Raw genomic sequence first — 20,974 nt, 5'->3', positions numbered from 1 at the left:
GTATCTTGAGTCCTTAACTGAGTCATTTCAATTGCACCTTGTGGAATAGTTGGCAAACACTTGTTGCAGAAAGGAATCGGCCAAATCTCCAAATGTTCATGCTGTTTTCAGGTTTCCTAGTCTCTGTACAAGAGCCATGCCTTTGATAATAACAGCTGATTTCTCAGAAGTAGTATCTGGCAGAACAGTTACTGTTTTATCTCCAATTAAGATCTGTGACAAGGCTTCCCTGTTGGCCACACTGAGTGTTTTTTGGGTTTAAAAAGTGATGCAGGGTATCCAGACAGCTCATGCTGTAGGAGAGAGTCCACATCAGACCTTCTATGCGCTGCAGTCGCTGCAAGTAGCCTTTGCTGGATCTTTGCATTCTATGTCTGCGTTAAATTTTTCTGCGCTGCCCCACAGTTGATGTTACGTTCTTGAAAGTTTTCAGTTTTGATTTGGTTATGTTTGCATAGAAGCTCTTGTTAACATCTGCAGTAAGACACTTCTGGATAATGGTGTTCACGATCTCTCTCCCTTTGTCACGTGCATTCAAAATGTCTAAGTCCAAGTTCTCACTTCATTTGTTTGTGTGGTCAGAAGACATTTACCACCTTCATCTTCTATTAAATGGCTATGTCTTTCGGACTGTACTCATTTTTCTGTGTAGAACCGGCATGTACTTCATCAGTTGCTTGATGCCATGCACTCGCTTCAGGAGAGAGAAGAATATCTTTTTGTGCAAACCCCACGTGCAAATGGGAATAAGAGACTTGTTGTTTTCTGTGCTCCTCCTGCCTGCATTCAGGATGGTAGGATGCCTCAGTAGCTATTAGATCTTCAACACCAATTTGGCAATGCAACACTTCAGTCTTCTCTGTCAGCTTTGTGTATTGCATTCACTGATTCGAGTGACAGCACTTAACTCGGTCTCTTTTGATTGGAACATTTCTGGCTGAATATGTACGTCCTCCAGTGAACTGCTAGAGTAGACTTGCTTGATGTCCTAGTATGTTCTTTACTTGATATTGATAGTTTCCCTTTCACCTTCTACCTTGCATGACTTTCTTAACACTCTCTCAATATATCCTTTGTGTGAAATCTAGCAAGAATGGTGCCAATTGAGGCTTTTGGAATTTTGTAACATAAGATCAACACCACTTGATAGTCTGTCAAGAATACTGCCATAACAAATGTCAAATTCAGCAACTGTCCTACATTGAACGAGTTCCTTATTTATTTGCATAATCCCCGCAGGTGCACTTTGGCTAATCATTGGCTGAGAACTTACCTTGAGACCTGATCCAGCTTGTTGATTCCAGGTTGTACTTCTGTGCTTTGCTGAACTTAGTGGTGCTGTCGGCTCCATTGTGACACTTGTTTAAGGGTAATAAGGGCAAGTTTGTAGTCAACAATCTCCATCAACTGTTTTCATGTCTAGGTAATCTGAAACGCAACACAGTTGATGTAACAATTTTGCAAGCCTTTTTGGGTATCTAATAATGAAGAAAACTGTAAATTCGTAGCAGTTGTGTTGGAATCCAGTATGACTACCACAAAGGAGATGGTTCATACAATGTTGGTTTCATCATTGGAATTAATTTTCTAACCCTAGTAGGGGCTGAAATATTGACCAAAATGTGAATTGACAGCAGCCATCTTGGATTCCACTACTTACCATATTTGGCAACATGACTTTTTTTTTTTTTCTGACCCAGGTAGACCACCTCTACCTGAAACACAGCTGCTGCTTGTGGCAATGAGTTGGCCACAGGGTGACACCTTTACTTTTTACTGTATTATTAAGCCTTTGAGTTCCTTCCCATTCCCCTTCCTCCCCCAAAATTAACTGTTTCTGACCTTTTTTTTAGCATATATACTTGTTTATCCCCAAGAGTTTCATGAGCACTTGCACTGTATGGTAAAAGCCCTATGCATCCTATGCAATTTAACATCAGAAATTGCTCTCATGGCCCTGAAGTCTTGCGCAAACTACTCTTATGCTCTGGGATGACTTAAATTCATAGGTGCTTAGCCAAGCACCTGAAAAGCCTATCATATAATAACAACAACAACAACAACAAAAACTTTTTTCATTTCTGTATCTTCATATATTTCTTCAGCAAGGCAAATTACTTTGTCAGTAATTGTATGTTAAGTGACTGAATCTTGAAACACCATTTGATAATTGTGATATTACACAGTAAGTTGTCGGGTTTTTTTTTCTTTTTTTTACCCACAGATTGTTGACCTTAAGAGATTTGTTATAGTGCCTGGAGTGACAATAAACAGACTTTTTTTTCATTATTACATGGGGAAACTGATCATTGATGTTGGAAGGTTTGATAATAGACTAATTGCGATATAAAGAGGGGTGATATTATTTGGGTTCTGGGTTTGACTGTACTTAAAAAACTAAACAAAACAAAAAAACCCCAAAACACAAAAAACAACAGAAATGCTGCTCTGTGTTTGAGTCTAAAAGATCAAATTTACAAATACCGGCAAATTGCTTTATTTTTCTTGTTTCAGACAGAATTAAATAGACCTTTGGTAAGGAGAGCACCAAATACACATGACTGCTTGGAGAAGCATCTGTGTATGTAGGGGGCCCAAATTTTCAAGCCTATGCTGCTAACTTGATGATGTGCAACATTGTGGGCATGCAGTTTGAACATGTGAGGTTTTTTTTTTTATTCTCAGATTGCTTCTGAAAATTTGGGACAAACATACCATGTAGACCAGTAGATCACTCACTGCAGATGCAGTCCAGTGGGAGGGTCATTGTTGTGCTAATATGAAGCATTAAGATATGAGTAATAGGGTGGTGTGAAGCTTTGGGTGCTGATTCAATTCAGAGGAGATTCAGCCCAGTTTGGCGGCTGAATCTCCAATTCCAAATTGAATTGGGAGACCAATTAAAAAGGTCCAAACCGATTTGGTGATTCTGGCAGTCCCTGCTTGCTGCTGCTGGGAGCTGGACCCAGACTCTGTGCTGGTAAGTAGGGGGAAGGGGGGGGGGCTGAAGGAGGAGCGAAGGGACCATGGAGGGAACCCTGCCAGGCCCCCTGAGTGCCTTTCTGACCCCAGCCCCATCAATAGCTGCCCTTCCCAGTCCTAATATCCTGGCTTTCACCCCCCCCCCCCCCCCCATCCTGCACTCACTGACTCTTGCCAGGTGGGTGTGGGGGCAATCCCCAGTGCCCCATGCTGCATGTGGGGCTCTGCCATGAGCCTCCATCCCTTGCCTGTTTGCCCAGCCCCAGTGTCCTTGGTTTTTTTTAGCCCTGCACTCACTGGCTGCTGCAGTAGCCTTGGGGCTTTTGGGGACTTGTGGCAGAGCCCCCCCACGCAGCACAGAGCAGTGAGGGGGGCAGTGGGGATTGCCCCCTCCCTGGCAGGAGCTGGTGAGTGCAGGGTTTTTTGTTTTTTTTTAAAGTGCTGGGATTCTGGGGCCAGGTGGAACATCCATTGACAGGGTTGGGAGAGTGGGTAGGGGGTGGAGCCTGTTTGATTTGGAGATTTGGCCAACCTTCGGCAGCAGCCAGATCTCCAAATCAGTTTTGGCTGAATCGATTTGGGGCAGTGACTTGAATCACTGTCCCCTAAATCAGCCAAATTTAAATATGAAGTGAATACTAGCTACTTTGCACAGGCCTAATGAGTAATTAGTAGCCTAAAAGGTAAAAATGAAGTAAGCAGAAAGCAGGGCAGAAAATGACTGATTTCAGAGGCACAAACTCTTGTAGATAATGGCATACTTCATCAGATGCTATGAGTGGATTACTTCAAAAAGGTAATGCAACATGTTTTCTAGTGTACAGTAAAAGCTGAGTTATCTGGCACCTTAATAGCCTACATGCTCTATTAACGGGCATGCCAGCTTGTAAGGTAAAAGTGAAATTGGAAGCGTCTGCTGTGGCACTTCTGGTTTCACTGAGCCCCCATGGCCCCGGGCAAAGCATCTTCCCTGTCCTGCGGGGCCTGCAGGAGGGGCAGTGGCCCATTATATCTAAGCCTGTTTGGGCTCCTCGGTTAACTGGCGTAGTTTGTTAACCAGCACCCCCTATGGGGAAATTTTTTTTTTTTTTTTAATCTAGCTTTGGTGCATATTAACACATTCTTGTGTGTGTTGGGGGGTGGGGTGGGAATTAATCTTATAAAATACGGTGCATTGTGCAATCTTTCCTGTTCCTACTTGTTTTGAAAACTTTAATTTACGCTTTTTGTCATTTTCAAGAGCATCTGTAACCTTTAGAGGTAAAAATTTAATGTTGAAGCGTTTGACTCCAGGATCTGTAGCTTTTTTAAAAGAAAAAATATAATTAAATATGGCAACTGTTGGCAATACTACAGATGTCTTTCTTGCATCTTTTTTCCCCATCTTATTTCAACTCCTAATCGGATCCCATGTTATATGACAGGAGAAAACAGCTGATTATACCACTGGAGATCTTATGCAGGGATTAGGGTCTCATAATACAATCAGCATTTATGAACCCAGTGCTAAACACTGCACTTTGTGAGAGGCGAACAAAAAACATGAAGAGGAGGATATGCAAGAATAGTATAGTTTGTCACAGCGGGGTCACTGTCCTGATGTGTTGAACATAAACAGAATTTACAAGCTAGCTCCCTACTTTACTGTGCATAGGTAAACTTCTGGTTGAATTCACCTAGCTTGTTTTCCTGTCCCACTTCTAACTCTGATTTTTTTTTTTTTTAAATTTTTTTTCAATATTTTAACTTTTTCAGTGTTTCATATAAAGGAATTTGTTCAGTGAAGTTACTTAGTTTCTCATCTGCTTGTATATCATTCATTATATCCAAGCCATACTGGATTGTAACAACCATAGAAAATTATTTAACAGACTAGTAAACAAGAAACTTCTCTTCATACTGCCTTGTGTTCTCAAATATTCTTCTTGTGGATATATAAAGCACCATTTCAGCTATCAAGTGGTATACTAAAGAATTAACTGAAAGAGAATTTTACTGGTAGCTGTCAAATATTTTAAAAGACCTATTTTTAAACAACAGTTCTGCATCGTAAAATTAAAAACCCTATGCAATTGCTACATTTTTTTCAGCTGTAGTAGATTATTGTATCACGCATTTGATGACTTTCTGTATGTTGTAAATCAGGATTAGCTGCTAATTTGTTACATTATCACATATTATTTATGATTAAGGAAATGGCTTTAAAATGTACTTCATAAATAAACAGGTAAGTTCAATTATTACCAAAAAACATTTGAATAGCTTACCCCTGAAACTAGCTCTACAACCCCGATTTTTAGTAAGTTACTACAAACATTGTGTTTTAATTGAGCCAATTTATTTTCCTAAGCATCTTTTAGAAGGTACAGTTTATTAGCTCTGCAGAAAAGAAGATATAATTAGGAATAATTGCCTGTCATGTTTAATGGCTGGGAGATGTATATTAAAAAAAATAGTTGTCAATCATTGGTGGACAGTAGCTGGCATTGGCAATAGTAGAAAATTCTATAGTTAAAAAAATCCTATCTCTAATTGAAGCGCTACAGTATTTTACAATTTTGCTAAAATTCATTGTAGTTTGGATATAATGAAACTTCTTTGCATGTTTGAAGAGCCTATCTTAAATGTATCTCATGTTTTTAATGAATTTTGTTTTGCTTGGGATTGTAAATGTAAGAACCTGTAGTATTATTGTATTTCAATCAGGACTGTCCAACTTAGTGGCCAGAGGGCCTCGTGCATGGGTAGCACCAAGAAGGGCTGTGTGCTGCGGGAGCTGCGCCAGCACAGGTCATGGCTCCCCTGGTCTCAGGTGTACTTTTTGCTGTACTGAGCATGTGGATACTCCTCCACATAGGCTCTGTGCACAGGTGCCAGTGACTCGGCCGCACCTTTGGCGCCCTAGGCATGAGCTTCTGTGCTGCACTGCACTCTTCTGGTATCCCATGTCGTGGGCTTCCCTGGCACTGCAGGCTGTGCTGGACTGGTCTGCTCCACACTGTGGCCACAGTGGGGTGGAAGCCAGAACCTGTGGTTTCTGCTGCAGCCAGAGCACTTTGTGGAATGGCAGCCAGGTGAGAGCTCAGGGACTGCAAACTGGCCCCTTGTGGGCTACCAGTTGGACAGCGGTGGCTTAGATTGATATCTGTTTTATCAGCCAGATAATTTTGTGTCTATTTTATGACCTATTCATTCATACACAAAAATAATACTAGCTCTTTCATTGCCGATATGCTAAGTTCCTGCTTTGCATTAATTGTTATATTAGAGATGATCTCGGCATGTATCTTGGAACAGCTGCCTTTTAATAGCAGGTAACAAAATAGCTGAGCTTGGTTTGGCGTAGTTTTTCATTTTTATAAGTAATCCAAAGATAAAACATGGATAAGCCTGAGGCTTTAAATTTTTTTTTTTTTCTTTCATTTTCCCTTAAGTGGTTAATGGTACATTGGAGGTACCATTAAAGGTGGCGATAACCTGGGGCTGAGTTCATCAGAAGTTCCTTCCAAGCTGATAGATTAATGATCCTTTTTACTGAAGCACGTGGCTGGAAATTTAATTATAGTTCTTAGCTTCATGAATAATAGGCGAACGCAGGAAACTCGTATTCATCTTAAATGTTCTACATTGTCAAATTCACGGATGGGCAAACTTCCTTCTAAAGAAAACCACAACTTTATATATAGTCTCCCTCAATTACCATGTGAAGCAATTGATAGACATTAAGTATTATTCATAAAAGGATGAAATGAGGTAAGTGAGACAGGGTAAGAAATAATAGTTTGAATTAGTCGGACTGAATTTTCATGTTGCTCTAGTACCCAGCAGAATGTGATTATAGTGTATTGATACTAAATGAATACTAATATTAAGTGGTATTTTCTTAAAACAGAGGACTGATGATGAGAACCTGAATTATATTCCTGGACCTATTATACATTTAGACATGGATTCTAATCTGCCTTTAAAATGTCTAAATTGCACTTTTAGATATCTACAAATATCCTTTCAGTGACCATAAAAGCACTAAAATGCATAGACTTATTACATGCCCATGTTTTGGACTGAAAAGGTTCCCAGCCACCTACAGTTCTATAGTAGTCTGTGCTCAGAAGCCATCAGGTTGCCCATCTTTGTGTCCGTGTCTAACTTACATGTAATAATATTGGTTGCAGTCTAGTTCTGTCTAGATTTTTCTGTTGCAGTCTAATTCTGCATAAACTGATGACTAAATCCTTGGTTCCTTATGTGGAGGGAAAAACCACGCGAAGGGACTGTATGTGTGTACACATGTGGGCTTTAATGCGCAGTAGCCTATCTTACTGTGCCTTGGAATGTCACAACAAAAACTGCTACCGTGCAGTAAAATTAGGCTACTGCGCATTAAGCGTTGCTAAAAAAGCATGCGTTTTTGCTACTGCACATTAAGGCAGCCTAATGTGTATTTAGTTAGTACCTCATATTAGATGTACTAAATGTAATGTGTTTTCGCTACTGAGCATTAACGAATGTGTAGCTATACCCTGTTTGAAGCTGAGATCGTGCATGCAGCTTAGTGACAGGAGGAGGAGGACTTGCTTATCTTTTTGCCGTGGTAATCTAGTGCAGTGATTCCCAGTCAGGATGCCATATCACACAGGGGTGCTGTGAGATCATTTGAGGGGTGCTGCAAGATGTGTGAGGGGTAAACCAGATAAGGGCACCCTTGGGCTTTCCCTGCCTTGTCACTTCCCTGCTCCACTGCCTAGCCTCTTTGCGGGCTGGTAAGCACTATAATAAATTGGCTTTTGAAATGGTGTGTTCTTCAATTCACAAAAGTCACAGAGGAGTGTCTTAATTCTAAAAAGGTTGGTGACCACTGGTCTAGTGGTTAAAACATTGTCCAGGAAGTGGGAGACCTGAATTCTAGCCCCTCCTCAGCCTGAGGACACCTGAGCCCATCTCTCTCGCTTTCTACGGATCTGCCTAGTCTGACCCTCTGTTGGAACAGTGAATTTGTCTTTGTGACATCAGCATTAACTAATTTTAAGTTTTTTAATCCTTTAGTGAAGAAGAGGAGGAACTGGCACAGACATGACTACACAGAATATGATGATGGTTCCAAACCAGTCCAAGCTGGAACAGGGACGTTTGTTAAACAACTACAAGCTCGTTCATTCCCAAGGTGTGGAAACTTACTTAGATGTCAGATTGAACGGGCCAAAGCCTTGGGTGTTGAATATGTCTGCAAGCCCCATCCCCTTATCAATACTCCAGCCTCATCTGCTTCCCCGTAACCCACCAGCTCCTTTCCTTCCTGAGAATTCAAGTTTTTCCATTTCTTCAGCATTTCAGGTCCATATAAGTGCCTCTTAGTCACTATGTTGTAACTCATTGTTATGCCCATGGAGTTGCTACTTCCTACTTATTACTACAAAATTACTGATTTCCTAATGGAATCTATTGACATTGCCTCAAATCACTTAGAAGTCCCTAAATAATTAGCAGTGCAGTTCTTTCAGCATTCTCAGCCTTCCCAATTTTTTTTTTTTTGTTGGGGGGGGGTGGGAAACGACACTTACATATTATTCCCCAGTTTCTGTCCTGATAGCATTTCAGAGAATGATGAAGGAAGAAGGCCACAATGTGTTTTTTGTTGTTTTTTGTTTTTTTAATTATCCAGAAGATAATGGTTAGCTACTTCTTTAAAGCATGTTTTTTTTCCTACTGTACTTTTGTGATCATTATCCATAAAACTGCCTTTCTCAAATTCTCTTAAAGTTGTGACTTTTTTAATTCTTCTTGTATATGAAAGTATTAGCTTTAAATGTGTTGTCTTTTTAAAGTTTTACTACATGTAATCAGTAGGCTTGTCATCCTGTTGAAAACTTAAATTCACAAAACTGGATCCATTTATTAGCCTTGTTTAGATTATGTCTGCAACTGAAATGTGAGGTTCTACTTAAGTGAATGTATCTTCTGCTAATTTGTTATTCAAAAAGATGTTGCATTTCAGTGCTAATGCCTTTATTTTCAACCCCCATCAGTGCTGATGAAATCATTTTGAAAATGCATGGCAGCCAGCTAACACACCGATACCTGGAGAAACATGGATTTGATGTTCCTATAATGGTTCCTAAACTAGATGGCCTAGGGCTTAGACTTCCTCCTCCTACTTTTTCTGTTTTGGATGTGGAACGCTATGTGGGTAAGGGTCTCCGCAATATGTATAAATGCTCTAAATATATGTTGATTTAAGTAAAGTGCAAATACTTGCACAGCTGTTAATAGCTTCAGGGATGTCAAATGTATGTGGTCTTAGCTGAACACTTCTTACCAGAAGACCAGCAAAGGATAATATTAAACCTCCAACTTGGATTTTGTTTGTTTGGTATAAATATGATAAAGATGCATTCAGCTCTCAATACTCAATTTTTCAGTGGATGATACCAAGTAAATGTGCAACATCTGTTCCTTCTACATCATGCCATAAACACTAGATTATGGGGTTTTTATCTGGATGGTTCTCTTGCTTGGTGAGCAAACAGACCAGTGTTTTTGTACTAGCAATACATTAATTCTTGAGGTGGGGCCAGTCTAAAATTTTAATAGCTTAGGTCCTGGGGCAGTTAGTGTGCAGCAAGCTATATAGTGTTGGCCTTTACAGTAAGGTGGCTGTTCCAAAACTGATTCCCTGTATGAACATTGCTAATACATACTAAATACGAGAGAGTACTTTACTTATAGGCACAGAGACCCAGTTCTATAACGGGGATCTCAGGACATCTGTACTCCCTGTTGCAGAACCAGGAGCAATGTCTCCCAGGCTCCTGATCAGCCCAGCAGGGGTCCTGGAAACTCTGATTTTGTTTTCTGCTTTTAGAAGAGTAGACTGTAGAACAGGGGTAGGCAACTATTTGGGCCCACAGGCCACTGGACCCAGCCTGTCTGCCCGTGACCTCACCTCAGCCACCGGGCTGAAGACCCAGCCCCCATGGGTCCCACCCACTTTGATAGATGTCCGGTGGAAAGGACAGGGTGCCCAGGCAGCAGGCCTGGGTTCAGTGGCAGCAGCAGCAGCTGGAAGGAGTTGGCGCCACTGAGGCTGCTGGGAAGTAGAGTCTAGCTGCCACATTGCTCCAGCCCCACTGCGCATCTGGGGGTGGCGAGATTGGAAGCATGTCCCATGGCCCAGGCTGCGCACCGCCCCCCCCCCCCACCCCAAGTGTCTTAGTGGGCCAGATTTGCCCCATGGGCCGTACTTTTTTTACACCCTTGCTCCAGCAGCACCTGATCTTTGCAGCCGAGAAATCCACCAGGAATGTAGTTAATGTTTCTTCAGTATTCTTTTTTGGATTTAGTAAAATTTGTTGAACTTGAGACTATATTTGGATGAAACGTTTTGGGTTAAGTGAATTGACACTTTTCCAGTGAAACTTTTGTCAGAAATTTCAGTCTAGCTCTGTTCATAATTGTTATCCTGGACGGGTGGAGAAGGATGGGAGTCAGAAACCCAAAGGGCTACATCCAAGAGGATTTGCTACTCCATCAGGCCTGCTGGCAGTCCCTGACCTCCAGAATACCACATGAATAGATGGTGAAGGGGTACAATGAAACTGAGCCCCCTGCAATCTCGAGTTTACTGTATAATGCGATACTTTTGAGAGCTCTGTGCATGCACTTTTTCTTTGCTGATGTGAGGGAGGTAGCATACTGAAGTGAACTAAAAACTAGGACTTTTGCCTCTGTCAGCATTTTATAATGGCTCTTGAATGTAGGAAATACGTAGTGTTGGATGTTGTAACCATACTATAGATTACAAACGAGCTGTTTGCCTTGATTGACTGCTCAGTAGAATGGTTAGCACGTCAACTATTTTGTCATTTGAATTTGGTTGTTAGGTGCCAGAACAACCAAATTTTGGCCTGGCCCGGTTTCAGGTTCAGGTGTGACATTCTAATGCCCCATATGGTATGTTCCTATTACTGCAGCTGTGAAATAGGAAAGCTGTCTAGATATCAAATACTAGAAATGAATTTCAGTGTTTAATTGTTTGTGTGTATGTTTCAAGATTTGTAAGTTACTTGCATTTGGTGCTCTTAATAGTGTTAGTGAATACTTTGCATGTGCAACTGACTTGGTTGTATCTGTCTTTGGGTAGTGTAACTTATCTTTTTATACCGCTTTCTTGTTAACCCCCTTCACAAGGCTGACTTTATATGCTAGCAGTGACTTTTGCTGAGGATAACGATATAGGAATCCCTTTAGAGTTTACTGTTCCACAACCTGCCACAGGGATTGTTATTGGGATACATTATATTAATGTTGTTAATATTAATTTAATGTATCTTAATGTCTTTTATCTCGACTGAAACTTGATAGTTCCTGACTCTGTCAGTTCCGCAGGTTTGTCATTAAAACTACTTAAACGTGGGCCACAAACCTAAGGAAACTTAAATATATGTGTAACTTTATACATGTGAGTAATTTAATTCAGTGGTGTTGCTCAAGTGCTTAAAGTTTCATGTATGTGCTTAAGCATATATAGGACAGGGGCCACAAGCTGTATTACTTTTTTAAAGAGATGCATGTTTTGAGTTCAAGAACTTGGGTTCTATGCTGATGACCAATAGAGCAATAAATCTGTCTTCGATAACTTCCTCTACACTTTTTTTTTTCTTTGAGTGACAGAAGCCACAAAATGATATATAAACTAGCCACAGTCATATTAGGCTCTTCCTTTTCCCTTTGGTTTACTGCCAGTGACTTGTTTTAAAAACATCTAGCTTCAGTTATATCCTTGAGCCAACAGTAACCATTTAAGCTGGAACTAGATAAGATATGGGGTTTATTCTTATCCGTTTCTAATCTGAATAGATGAGAGTAGTAGAAATTGATTATCGTATCTTGCAAAAAAGTTTAAACATCAATCTTTTAAAATGCTAAATGGATACTTGTCTACAATGAGATTTAAGAGTATTATTTTTACAGGTGGTGACAAAGTGATAGACGTGATTGATGTGGCAAGGCAGGCAGACAGTAAAATGAAGCTTCATAATTATGTTAAGTATTTCATGAACCCTGATCGACCAAAAGTATTAAATGTGATCAGTCTGGAGTTCTCAGACACAAAGTGAGTAAACTATTTTGAAGTCGCTTGACTTGGATTCCTGTGAAGTAAAAAGTGGTTTTTCACTAAAGTAAAGTTACATGTAAAAACATAATGCAATGGTTGGAAAATGGGTAACAAATGTTGGAAGTTATAAGTGAGTTTGATTTTGGAGACAGTGTGACACCAGGATACAAATACACATTTTTACAACTTGAAGTTAGTAACCTTGGTTTCAGGAAAGTTTAACATTTTAAAAGTGTCAGTTTTTAGTAGTATGTGCTTGTTTTGGATTTTACTTCCCTTTTCCTTTTTTTTTTTTTTTTTTTTTTTTTTTTTTTTTTTTTTTTTTTAGGATGTCTGAATTGGTGGAAGTCCCTGCCATTGCCAGAAAGCTTTCCTGGGTAGAAAACTACTGGCCAGATGATTCTGTCTTCCCTAAGCCTTTTGTTCAAAAATATTGCTTGATGGGAGTCCAGGACAGCTACACTGATTTTCATATAGATTTTGGGGGCACATCAGTTTGGTACCATGTTCTCTGGGTAAGAAGGCTCTTCATTTCTGAGCATTTGGGGAAAAAAGTGCAGCCCAGCATGTAGCTTTCTGCCATGAAAGAAACCTGTGTTTGGGAATTTCTTTGCATACTTGAGTGAAATTGTTTGCTTGGGAGGCTGGGGGGGCGAAGAAGAATTACTGATGATGCCACTATTTTTAAGCATTCTATCTTAGCTGACCTCTAGACCGAAACTAACAGTCTTGGATCATGTTACTAGGCTAATGGGCACTGTACTGATGATCGTTTGGCAGAAAAAGATGTTCCATGATCTGTTCTACCCCCACTTCTTCCCTGTTTCTTCCTCCTCTCTTTTCTGTGGTTATGTATGTGCCTTTTAACATTTTTCATAGAACTAAGGATTTTTCACACTCTGCTAGAACTTCTCTTAACGTCATTTTGCAAAACTCTCTGAATTGCAGCACCTATCTAGCAGAGGATGACTGGACACTAATTTCATCCTGAACTATTAAACAGTTCTGTAATGTGGCATTGTTTGTTCTGCAAAACCAACAGAGTGGAATATACTACACTCAGATTTTGGTGGATTGAGGAGTGAGATATTAGTGTTGAAAAAACATGGGTGATACTGCAGTGTGTAAAGCTTGTGTCAAAGTGGATAATATTATTATAAGGCCACAAGTCCAGCCTAACATAAACGCAACTTATATAAAGGTATCAGAAGTTATATGCTATACCTCATATTGAACTATTTTGTCAATAGGGTGAAAAGATCTTTTACTTGATCAAACCTACAGATGAAAATCTGGCTATTTATGAATCTTGGAGTTCATCAGTCACTCAGAGTGAAGTATATTTTGGGAACAAGGTGGACAAATGTTACAAATGTGTGGTAAAGCAAGGACACACTTTATTTGTTCCAACAGGTAAGATTTTTATTGTTTCATTTCAGAACTTGGTATCCTTCTATATTTCCTCTTATATTTTTATCTGCAGTGAATTCATGATATCATAAGAGATGCATTATACGTTCAGTATTTAGATGTTATCCTAAAATGTTAAGGAATCAATTATCATATTTATTCAAATCCAAGATGTGGCTTTTTTCCCCCATTTAATGCTGAGGGGTTGGAGGTGGAACCCTTTGGTCTTGGATTAGAGTATGAGGTCGGGAGTGGCAGGTAGATGCTCCACAGCCCCACTGCTTCTGCCTCCAAGTCCTACTCCCCCACCATCTACAACTTGCCTGTTTCCCCTACTACCTTCCCCCTGCCACTGCTTTCCCTGTTGTAACGGTGGTGGGTGGGGGATGAATTTTAAGATGGCTGTCCACTACTTAGATTCTGTACATCAGTGGTCACCAACCAGTGGATCTCAATCTACTGGTAGATCTCAGAGCCTCTTGTAGTAGATCTGAGGCTGGGGTGGGGTCTGAGTGCCCACATGCATGCACATGCTCCAGCCCAGCAGGTCAGCCCATGGGGGAGGGAAGGGGCGGGGGCTAGATCAAGGCCCCCATGGTCAGGGCAGGAGCAGGGGCAAATTGAGTGGGGCCCCGCTGAGTACGACTGACCTGCTGGGGAGGTGTGCCCCCAAATTAATTTTTTCTCTCTCTGCCTTGATCTGCTCCCCCAATCCCTTTTCTTCCCCACAGACTTACCTGCTGGGCAGGGGGTGGTGGCAGTGCACAGTAGATCTTGGGTTGCTTTTAAATGCCAAAGGTGATCTCCTCCTGTTTGAAAAGGTTGGAGTTCACTGCTCTACATGGAAAATTATAACACAGTTTTATATATTTTCTCTGTCTGCAATCTAATTACTGAGGGGTTGTCTTAAATTCAAGCTTGTCATTGATTCGGGTAAATATGGTAAATTTTAAAAAATGTGTTTGAAATACCTAGTCTGAAAAGGCAGAATATTAGCTCTGAATCCTAAAGAATATGTAGTCTCTTAAGAAAATGTAGATAATTTGCTTTATGCTTTTGTTGCTTGGTTAATTGTGATGGTGGCAGGAGACCTGACAATAGCAAGTTTAATTTGAGAGTGGGGGAAATGAGTAACGTTTTCCACTCCATACAGAGTACATCATCCAACATGTATGCATTTGGAAAGTTCCCAAAATTGAATTCTTATGTTGTAAGAGATCATTGCTGTATTATCAAATTTAACTTATTGTTTAAGCAGATCGTGAGACCCTATGTACCCAGCTTCTGTTCCATAACCAAAATAACACTGTATAAGTAGTGCTGTCGGTATTGTATAGCATAGAGGTCATTCGGAATATTTTTAGGATTGCTAGTGTTCTTCTGCATTAGTTGTCCATGCACATACATGTTCAGCATCATTGAAGTTCTCCCAAAAAATAATGAAAAGATGGCTAAACTGGGTTTGAATTTACTTTTCTGTTTGTAGCAGGAGGATGCCTATAGAAATAGGCCAGGGGTTGGCAACCTGTGGCACATGTACGTGGTACACGAGGCCCTTTTGCTCGGCACATCACAGCCCGCCCAGGCTCTGGGCAGCTGCTGCTAGCCTTGGAGTCTGGGCTGCTTGCAGTCTTCTGGTCACCTGCTGTGAGCAGCCCAGGCATGCAACCCTGGCCCTGCTGCCACCTCCTCGGCAGGTGCGTGCGCACCTCCATCACCATAGAGCCCCACCAAGGCTCTGAAGCCTGATGCAGCTGTTTGCAGCCTCCCAGCTGCCTGCCACAGCTGGCCTAGGCTTTGGGCAGCTGCAGCAGGTGGTGGGTGGGCTGCCAGTAGCTGTATTGAGCTCCAGAGCCCTGGCACCAGCTTCATGTTTGCAAGAGCAGCACAATTATTTCAGGGCAAAAGGCAGGGAAGGGGCTGGGGCAGCATTGCCCAGGCCTCTCCTCTGCCATCTGCCCAGAGGTGTGTGCAGCTGCCGCCAACAACAAGGACAGGCCCCTTGCTGCTTTGCTGTGGTCTGCCCCTGCCATGCCAAGTTGAGGCATGGGTTGAGGTTGGGGTGTTTTTGGCACTGGCCAAAAACATTGCTGATCCCTGAAATTGGCTTTAGCTAGCTTAAATGTTCATAGCCTGTGTACTTTTTTTTCTCCTGCCTGAATACTGTAGCTTCCTCTTATTCCCTTCTCTTGTGCCCTTTTTGTCAAAGTATAAGATCAGCAAATGGCTGGAGGTTAGAGTTAGGAAAGTTTGGATTAGAAACGAGCACAGTTCTAACAGTAAGTCTTTGAAAATGCATATCCAGGATTTTTTGGATAATCTGTCACTAGAAATATCTGTGTTAGGATTTGGATTTTTTTCTAGAAGTTTTTTAAGCTCTGATTTCAAGTATGGCTGTTGAACTTGAAACGGGAACTAATAGATGGAAGTTGAACTGCCTGTGTTCTATTGGAGGCCAGGGTAGAATATTGCAATGGTCTCCCTTGGTCTTCAAGTGAATTAATTTGGCATCTAGCACAGGGTTTGTCAACCCTTATTAGCTAATTGCTGGCAGGACCTGCCATATACTTCAAGTTATTCCTCAGAACCTCAAGTTTGTATAACTTTCGCATGATAATTCTAAGTGCATCTAAACATTTTTTTCAGTGTTTTGTTAACGACCTAATCTTTTTCATGTGAAATCTAGATTTTTAATTCACAGAATTGTAGAAAGGTAGGGCTGGAAGGACCTCAGGGGGTCTAGTCCAACTGCTTGAGGCAGGATCCCTGATTTTAATAATCTCAGACAAGTGTTTGCCTAATGTGCTCTTAAACTTAACAAGATTTGGAGATTCCTCTACCTCGATGAAGCCTGTTTTTTAAATGTTTAACCACTCACATAGTTAGAAAGTTCTTCCTGATATACAACCTAAATTTCCCTTGCTGCAATTTTAAGACCATTGTTCCTTGTTCTGTCCCACTCCTTTCGGCCACATAGTTTATCTTCGCTAGTTTTTTTAGAGCTATCCTTCAGGTGTTTTGAAGACTTATCAAATTCCCCCTCAGTCTTTCTCTAACTAAATAATCCTAGATATTTTAGCCTTTTATCATAAGTCAAGATCCAGACCTGAGGAAGAACACACTGTTGCAGAGCTTGTTTAATATCTTTCACAAGTATACAGTTGGTCCATTAAGTGAGATCCAAAAAAAATCACAATACTCCCAAAGTACTCATAAGCATGGATCTAGGTTTTCCATTTGCCATGGAAAACCAGCATATCAGGGCCACAAAGTTGTGGGAGGGACAGCCACAGCTGCACCCGGGTTCTGCTGAGGTGAAGGGAGCAAGGGGAGCCCTGATTTTTCGATGATAAAAACAAAAACCCAAAACAAAATGAAATGCCAGAATTTACAGGCATTAGAATTTTTTTATTACAATTTTTGAGACACTGATAGGCATCCAAACTGTAAATATGTCAATAAAATGTTATATTCAACTGATACCTACATATAGTTGCATTTCATTTTAGTTGCAGAAACATGTGGATTTTTGGGGGTTTTATTGGAGGATTTTGGATTTTTAAGCAGAAAACCGGGATCCCCGCTCATAGGTAATAGGTCTGTTTCCCAGACCTTGAATCATTTTTGTGCTCTCCACTGGACTCTTCAAGAAATATATGGACAAGTTAGAAAGTGTGGGGTCCAAAGCTGCCCATATTACTCCAGGCAAAGCCTCACTGGTGCAGCAGAATCCCTTCTCTTGACTTGCACCCAGTGATCATTAATACAGCTCAGTGTGCTATTGGCTTTCTGCAACAAGAAGTCTTATGATGGTTCATATTCAACTTACCATCCACTGTAACCCCCAAGTCCATTTTTTTTTCCAGTAATGCAACCTAGCCAGTCATTCATTCATTCAATTTCAGACTACTCGTCAACTTGGTCAAAGTCTTTTGGCACCCTGACCCTACCCTCTAGTGTGTTTGCAAGTCCACTCAACTTGGTGTTGTCTGCAGACTTGCTAAGTGTGTACTCAATCCCATCCTCCAAACTGTTAAAGACATTAAACAATACTGGGCCCAGAGCAAGTCCCTGGGGAACCCTATTTGATAACCCCTCCCAGCTAGAAATTGAGCCACTGGCTATTTTTTTGGGCATGATGATCCAACTAGTTACAGTACTTTCTCAATAGCAAGCTAAGGATGTACAACCTAAAGTAGGGGTGGGCAATTATTTTGGGTGGAGGGCCACTTAAGTTCTGGTGAGCTATTGAGAGCTGCATGGTTAGTCTGCCCTTTGACAGTTGCCCTGCTCCCTTGTTGGCATCTTGGGACCGGAAGTCCTTCCCCTGGGGCGGGGGGGGAATGGATGACCCAAATATTCCTTTTGTGGGGGGTTGCCATCTTAGAACCAGGAAAAAACCAAATCATACACTAGAACTCAAACACCTACTAGAACATTTTTTATTTTATTTTATTACAGAAAATATTTTTGTTGTTATTTGTATTTGCATACTGTGTATAGAGGTGATTGCATAATAACTTAAAAATAAATCCTTAGTTTTGTATATTGTGTGTGTGGTAGGGTGTGTATATGTGTGGGGGCAGGGTGTGGGTGTGAGGAAGGTTGGGGGTGTGGGGACCCCCCTACATGTCCCGCATGGTGCAGCAGCTGGGCACAGGTGCCCAGTGGGGCGTGCCTGCGGCCAACACATCACATTGCAGCAAGGGGTGCAGCCTCCCCTGGGCTGTCTATATTGGCAGTGCTCCCTGCTAGCACAGCAGAAGAGGGAAGCTCTGGAGGCTGGAGCCCATTGCCTTCACCACCGGGGCTGTGCTACAGAGGAAGGAAGCCCCAGGTACCTTTGCCTAGTGGGTGGGGAAGGCAGGCAGCTCCAGCCCATGGAGCTTCTCTCCTGTGCTGTGCAGCCCTGGCAGGGAAGGCACCTGGATCCAGCATGTGGGGTTTTCCTCCCATGCTGTGTTAGTGCAGGAGCTGTGTGTGTGGTGGAGGGCACTGGCAATACAGGCAGCCTGGGGGAGGCTGCATGCCTTGTAGCACTGGCTGGAATTGTGCCCCGCTGGGCACCTGTGCCCTCCCTGCTGCTGCTGGTGCTGCCACTGCCTGCCGGGGCTGCATGCTATAGGTGACTGTGGGAGCGTCCCTACAGCCGCCCACCCTAGCTCCGCGCTGCTGCCAGCCCCAGCCCCATGCTCTGGGCTTCCTCCCAGCTGCAGCCTCATTCCTGCTGCTTCCCTACCTGCTATCCAGAGCCAGCAGGAGACCTGGGAAGCAGAGCGGGTCCCTGGGGTCTGCAGCAGCAGCTCCACACGGAAGCTGTGTGCTGGCTGAGCTGGCCCTTCCACCCATGAGGGTGGGAGTAAGGCCAATAGGATATGTTTGGGGGGCAGGTGTACACATGGGCGCCTTGCTCCCACCCTCGTGGGCAGAAGGGCTGGGCAGGGCACAACTTGTTGGGTGCTTGGCAGGCCGTATTTTGCCCACTCCTGACCTAGAAGAATGTCATAGGAGAAAATGTCAAAAGCCTTGCTGAAATCAAGATGCATCACATCCACTACTTTTCCACCATCCATAGAGCTTGTCCCCTTGGTATAGAAGAAAATCAGCTGGTTCAGGGGTGGCTTTTATTTTTGATGAATCCGTATTGGTTATTCCTCATTACCTTATTCTCCTCCAGGTGCTTAGAAATAGATTCCTTGATGATCTGCTCCATGAGCTTGTTGGGTATGAGGTCAGACTGACCTTTCTTCTGGGCGGCTAGAGTCATTTGAATATAGTCTTAAAAATACTTGTACAAGGAGTGCAGTCTTCCAGTGGTATTACAAATGGGTATAATGAGTATAATTTAAAAGTTTGGGGTTTAATGTAATTAGTTTTAATGGGCTATTTAGAGTGGTGGCATTGGAATAATCAATGGACTTACTTCATTCTTACGTGAATATCTTTAGTAGCTGTACCAACTTGTTTACACATTGGACAGATGCGTCTATCTGAAAATTGTATTTCTAGGTGTCACTTGTAACAACAGTAATTGAAAGAGGTTTTTTTTCTTTAAATTGCATTTGCTTTGTACATCAGTTTAAAGTCAATTTCCCTTCAGTTTTGTGGCTTTTTTACAAAGTAGCAGAAAGGGAAATTTTGCTTTAGTAGTAAAATTGTGATCTTAAAACTAAAGAAATCCTTAGGGTAGAGAGAGACACTATTGAAATGACTTCTAACTTCTCTGTTTGTTTTGTTTCTTTAAAAAGAAAGGAAAATGGGCTGGGGAAGGGCAAAGTAGATCTTTAGATTGACATTGACATTGTCTCTCTTCCTTGCATTTTGGTGAACATTTTTTCCTCGGTGGCTCTGAATAACTTTTAGGTTTGTAAATCCATCCCTTCTCCTCCTCCTGATCAATGTATAACATTTTGTAGTGTGTGCATGTTAAGTTTTCTGTTTTTATAATTTCAGGGTGGATTCATGCTGTGCTCACATCTCAGGATTGTATGGCTTTTGGAGGAAACTTTTTGCACAACCTCAATATTGGCATGCAGCTCAGGTTTGTCTTAACTCTCTCTTTTGACTATACTCTTCCCTCTAAGTAGGAAATTCTTTTTGTTAGGTCTTTCATTGTGCTTTTTGTATGATGTCAGATAGTTACTGGCTCTGATAATGACAAGACTGACTTTTTTTTTTTTTTTTCTTAGCTTGAATCAGGACTAGATTTTTGTAAGTTGCTTCTACAGGAGCTGTTTTCAAAGCAAAATAAATGTTTTGCACACATTTAATTGTATCATAAAATCAGACATGCTGTAATTTGGAGATTACTGCAAAAGAGGTAAACTAAAAATGGTGAAGCCTGGCTGTGTAACACAAAACTGAAAAGAGGAATGTTAAGTCAGGACTGCCCTGAAGGCACATGTATCTGTTGTTGTCCAACATATGGAGCTGTCTTCTAAATATACCGTTTTTATTCATTAGAGTGGAATCTTGATCAAATGCTATTTAAAAAAAATACCAACCACATTGGATTTGTATCCTAGTTTTATGATGTCTTAACTTTTTTTTTTATGGTTCTTGTACTTGTTTTGCTTGATAAGGTGATTTTTATCTCTCTAAATCTTGTCTCAATTGGATAATACATTGGGTGATTCTAAAAATACAACTAGAATAATCTTAAATTTATTTATTTAGGTGTTATGAAATGGAGAAAAGGCTAAAAACCCCAGATCTTTTCAAATTCCCTTTCTTTGAAGCCATCTGTTGGTTTGTGGCTAAAAACTTACTGGAAACTTTGAAAGGTAATTCACTTGTTTTGGTAAGATTTTGAGTATTTGTTTGTTTATTTATTTTCACTTTGAAAGGTCCAGGTTCCCAATCTCATGATCAATGTACAATTTCTGGAAGTTTTTCAAGAGAAGTTGGCTTTAATCCTTAATTGGGGAAAGCCAGTGCAGTATCTTTGCCAAATCAAAGAGATTTTGG

General features: G+C 41.3%; 1 protein-coding gene across 6 annotated transcripts in view; it reads left to right on the top strand.

The window, feature by feature from the left end:
- Positions 1-20,974, top strand: part of KDM7A (lysine demethylase 7A) — a 107,896-nt gene that overhangs the window by 50,101 nt on the left and 36,821 nt on the right. For 5 of the 6 annotated variants that reach the window (XM_090043275.1, XM_090043276.1, XM_090043277.1 and 2 more), the window contains exons 3-9: positions 8,029-8,146; positions 9,009-9,169; positions 11,953-12,094; positions 12,426-12,612; positions 13,348-13,510; positions 19,961-20,048; positions 20,684-20,790. In XM_090043275.1, the coding sequence (XP_089899401.1) occupies positions 8,029-8,146; positions 9,009-9,169; positions 11,953-12,094; positions 12,426-12,612; positions 13,348-13,510; positions 19,961-20,048; positions 20,684-20,790 (966 nt within the window). Of the gene's footprint in view, positions 1-6,416; positions 6,736-8,028; positions 8,147-9,008; positions 9,170-11,952; positions 12,095-12,425; positions 12,613-13,347; positions 13,511-19,960; positions 20,049-20,683; positions 20,791-20,974 lie in introns of all 6 variants that reach the window. The other variant, XM_090043280.1, reaches the window with a different exon arrangement.

Source organism: Crocodylus siamensis, chromosome 4 (genome assembly GCF_052110815.1).
Source record: "Crocodylus siamensis isolate JL-2025a chromosome 4, ASM5211081v1, whole genome shotgun sequence".
NCBI classification, from domain to species: Eukaryota; Metazoa; Chordata; order Crocodylia; family Crocodylidae; genus Crocodylus; species Crocodylus siamensis.
The sequence above is the reverse complement of the archived record's forward strand: the minus strand, read 5'-3'. Positions and strand labels throughout refer to the sequence as shown.